A 4,756-nucleotide genomic window follows, 5' to 3' on the forward strand; every position below is an offset into this window, starting at 1 on the left:
AAGAGTGTTATTTGGGGTACCTAGTATGTTAGATCGGGAGGGTATTTCCACTCTAAGCTCTTCATTTTAAACGTGTAGCGAGATGGTTAAGAGCGCTCGGATGTTTTTAAAAAAATCGATGAATTTAGATCTTAATGGGTTTGGAGTCTGATACAGCTTTTTTGTTTAATACCTTGCTGCATGCTGTTGGAGTGGGAAGTCAGCTGGCAAAATCTGAAATTCATGCTTGTGTTCGTGAACTGAATCTTCAGGCAGATCTGTTGGTTTTTCCTGGAGAAAATGAAGGCAGAGAGATCAGTTCACTCAGCGGCTTGAGGGGAACCTGGCACTTCTCCCGTTAACTTAGAGGTGATCAATCTTCATTGGGATCAGGCAGACCATCACGGAAAACACACAGCCTGTTTGTCTTTATTATTGGGGGCTTTGTTGCATCGTGGGCTGGAGAAATTCCAATTTGGACTTTCGTCCAACAGATTTGTGATCAGATGAGGATAAGTTGATGATATTTCCAACCCAGAGCCATGAAATAGCATAATTACCGGGTGACTTTTGAGGAAACAAAGTCTATGAAATAGAAAAAGAAGTGTGTGAAGTAGCGAGGAATAAGGACTAAGAGGAAGACTGAGGGAGAAACAAGAGAAAAAGTGGAAAACTGAGGACAGGGAAGGACAAAAGAAAATCTGGAGTCTGTCGTTTCCTCAGCAAGGTTATTGTGCTGTGTGCATTAGAATGCCATCATCCCATATTGTTGCTCTTGCTAGACCAAAGCTGACATCTTTTTTTTTTTTCCTCTTTACATTTGAGGTTACGATGACAGAGAAAATGATCTCTTTCTCTGCGACACCAATACCTGTAAATTTGATGGGGAGTGTTTAAGGATTGGAGACAGTGTGACTTGTGTCTGTCAGTTCAAGGTAAGAAGATTGATATTTCACTCTCTAATTCACTAATGAGAATACAAATCAAGGATCTCCCTTTATAATCTATCACTTTGCAATTTATTTCTTTATGTGCAGAGAAGTTAGAGGGAAAACCTGGCAGCATGTATAAAAGCTGGCAGGAGAGCCAACTGGTGTCAAGAAGACATAAGTTTCTCTAGGAAAATGCAGATGCTGTGGCTTTAAATGTCCCTTTGGGTCTGCAGTTTCGGGTTGTGCATTTCCGATTTTTCGTCGCTGCCCTTTTAGCGAGGATTTAGAGTCCTTTCTAAATTCTTTTCTGATACAGATCATGGCTTATTGTATTCGGAGTTCTGATCTAGTTAAAGAAATGGATCTGTAATGTGCTTATGCAATATTTTCAGGAAGGGCTGCATAGTGACAATGCTTCTGCCTCTTTATCTGCCCAGCTGATCAGATTAAAGAGCAATCCCTCTGTTCCAAAATCAGGAACTTCCTTTAGGTTTTATATAGTTTTAGGGGGGCTGTTACTGTGAGGTAGGGGGTTTTCCTTCTGTTTCTTCTCTGTCCCTCTTGCAGCTGTGCCTAAACCTCAGGCATTCGCAAAGTCAGACAATTTCATTATGAAGGATTTCCTTTAATATGTTTTAGCCAACTCACAAAACAGCTGTGCTTTACATAATGACCTGAATAAAAACTGAACAAATTAAAGCAGTTTTAAGCGTGTACCAGCGCATGTTGTATGGACCTTTATGCCCCTGTGATTTCTCACACTTTAATGTGGATCTGTGAAGCTGTGGAACTTGTGATGCTGATTTGAGTGTTTACAGTAGAGCAGGCCAAATAGTGCACAGTTCAGGATCGGACACATCTGTAATGATTAATTTATTATTGAGCTTTGATAGACTATTCGCTTTGAAGCACAACGAGTATTGTTTGTATTTCTACAGCCAAGCGCGTCTTTGGAGAAAAAACCCAAGTGATAAATTCCTTCATTTAAAATGAAGAAGGCATTTTCTGTGATAAGAACAAAACAGTTGTTTGCTGAAGTGCTTGTGTTTCTCACGTTGGGAGAAAATTCATACTGGCTGGGGTTTTCTTGTTCCATTTCTAGTTTGCATGCAATCAGAAATTCAATGTGAGAATGCTGGTTTGAGCATTTGACTTGGCTCAGCACGTGCAGTGATTTCAGGGTTGGTCTGTTTTCTCTTTCTAAGAAAAATCTGTAATGCAGCGAAATGTCTGTGCCTTGTCCTGTTGCCTGGTGTTAAGCTAGGGTAGGTGTGGTGCCATGAGCGCTCGGAACCTACAGCAGCCATAGTGAGCACCTGGGTCTGGTCCTTGGTACCAGTTTGGTGTTGCCATTTGGCAAAAAGCAGTGAGCTCAGCCTAGAAGGGCAAACTCAGATGTTGCTCTCGGCGGGGCAGGCGGGGTTGGGAGAGCTGTTTTCCCAAAGCAGGATGCTGATCCCTGGTGATTCAGCGTAGGTGAAGCTGATTAAACCTCTCTGGGCTGTGTTGTCTCCTCTTTGAGAGGTGAACGCCATATATATGCTGAGTTGAGCAGGTCTGTAGGGGGCAGTTGAAGCAGTTAAATAAATCGGGTAATTGGCATATGAATATGTAAATGAGATCAAAAGCATGAGCTAGGCGATTGTGGGCCTGGTCGCTAGTAAATGGGTTGAAATCAATAGCAGTCTTTGATTTTGGTGGCCTTTGGATCAGGCCCTGTAAACACTCAGAGCTCTTTGTCTTGGTTTGAGCCCTCCATGAAGCCGCAGGGCTGACTGTGACCTTGGAGGGCAAATTACCTGTGGCTGATCCTGCGCCAGCAGTGCAAAGGGCAGTGTGGTGCCGGGGACTTCTGTAGTCAGACATGTCTGCTTTGATACAGGCAGAGCTTGGGGGGATATTAGCTTCTCTTGTAACATCAGTGGACAACGTGACAAGCCAAAAAAGATATGCCACTAGAGTAGAAAATTAATTTGTGGTGTGGTGGCTGAGGCTGGCTGAGTAAGGAAGTGCTGGCCAGGTAATTTATGTCATGAGTGAGGGGGTCCTCCGTCAGAATTCAGGTCCCTTGTTTTGGTGACAGCTCTCTGGGGTGATAGTGAGTAAACCAATAGCAGACTCCTCATCACTCTAATTACTTATGTTTTCTTCAGAATTTGCCAGGGGGCTTTAACTGCAGCTTGAGAGAACAGACAAGCACAGAAAGATAATTTTGCCTTTGTCCTATTGAAGAGTCCTGGGCTGGCCAGCCCATGTCTTGAGGAGCTGGGAGAAGCAGAAGTCAGGAGCAGGGCTGCCACAATCTTGGGTTGGGTTTTTTCAAACCAGAATCGCAGACACATTTTTATCTGTCCAAGTGGAGTTAAAATTGATTTATTTTTATTTGAAAGGGTGAATATGATCAGACTGCTATGGAACACCTAAGCTAGACTTCCATCACTGGAGAGCCAGTAGACATGTGCTGAGGAAGCACAGACTTTAGTGCCATCAGGGAGGGAAGGTACTGGTCCAGTGCTGGCTCCAGCAGTGGATCTGAGTGTGGGAGAAACAACCACCCCTACTTGCCCTGCACAGAGCAAACCCAACAGGTCCACCAGAAAAGGTGCAGAGCTGTGCCAGCAGGCATGCGGTTGGAGAGACGGCTTGCTGGGGTCAGTACCGCACTCTGCCCAGGGCCACGGTTCTGGCAGTCTGGGTTCTCTTCCCTTTTAGATTTCATTAATATATCCAAAACTATACCATGATACATCAACGTTTCATGTCTTTTTAGTCACCAAGACTGTTTAAATCACCGTTTTGTATGTGAGGAAGGAGTCCTGTTTTCATGTATTTTGGATCCTTCGAATGCGTCAGAGTTTGTGGAGCTACCTGGCCAACTTCTGCAGCTTTATATTATATTTTTGAAGTATATTTTTGTGCTGCTTGGTTCAAGACATACATTGTGTTTTGGGAGTAGATAATCCATGAGTAGGAAGAGTACAAACTTCTAACAGTGTTACCAGGAGGAGAAGTTACACAAGTTACCATTTTCTTTAGAAAACAAACCTTATGCTTTCAGTGCCCAGCTGGTTTGTTCCTGGCTGTGGTAGTGGGTGCTTGATGCTGCTAGTGCTGGGGAAGGCAGCCTTTGACTGACACGTGGCTGAAATAGATACACCCATCTCCCTGCTGTAGAGCTGTATTTTAAAAATGTGCATCTGTAAGAGAAGTGGACAGTGTGGCGCTACTCTGCTGGTTTTTGTGGGAGTTTTGACATGTTTCCCTGGGTGCTTGATCAGCCCTTACTTGAGGGTTGGAGAATCATTTCCACATCTAGGGGTTGGTTATTGAGATCTAAACCAATGAGAAGAACGTGTTGCTAGGTTGAGGAAACTGACAGTCGATGTCTAATACTCTCCAGGACTTGCAAGATGTATTTTATGATGGCAAGTAACTGCGAGTACTGGATTTGGATGGTGAAGTGCAAGAGTCTAGCTTTAGCGGGTCAGGAATACCCTGGTAACTAACATCACAACCTTCTCATCAGTGGTCTCGTTTTCTTTCTTGGGTAACTTCCACTACTGTTTCCTGGTGGCTTTCAGGGCTATCCCAGCTCAAACCAGGATGCACCTGGAAGAACTCGCTTCTTTTGTTCCTTGTGGCTCATGCCTTTTCCATCCAAATACCATTTGCTCAAAGGTGATGGTGTGAAGAGAGGGCAGCAGGTGAAGACAGATAGTTTTGCCAGCACAGTTTGAGGAAGAAAAGGCTGCGTTGCCTGTGGTCATCATGAAGCACTCTCTACCTCTGCTGGCCAAAGCCAAGCTTGAGTGTGGCAGGGGACCCCAAACTCTCGCCGGACGGGT

The 4,756-nt window shown here is 44.3% G+C and overlaps 1 protein-coding gene across 1 annotated transcript in view; it reads left to right on the forward strand.

Moving 5' to 3' along the window:
• The window catches only part of LOC104502197 (tomoregulin-2-like), a gene marked incomplete at both ends in the record, with an annotated part of 10,205 nt that overhangs the window by 346 nt on the left and 5,103 nt on the right, over nucleotides 1–4,756 (forward strand). The window contains one exon of the mRNA XM_010146132.1: nucleotides 805–914. Coding sequence (XP_010144434.1) covers nucleotides 805–914 — 110 coding nt within the window. The remainder of the gene's footprint in view (nucleotides 1–804; nucleotides 915–4,756) is intronic.

This window comes from Buceros rhinoceros, unplaced genomic scaffold (genome assembly GCF_000710305.1).
Source record: "Buceros rhinoceros silvestris isolate BGI_N320 unplaced genomic scaffold, ASM71030v1 scaffold6322, whole genome shotgun sequence".
Taxonomy (NCBI): domain Eukaryota; kingdom Metazoa; phylum Chordata; class Aves; order Bucerotiformes; family Bucerotidae; genus Buceros; species Buceros rhinoceros.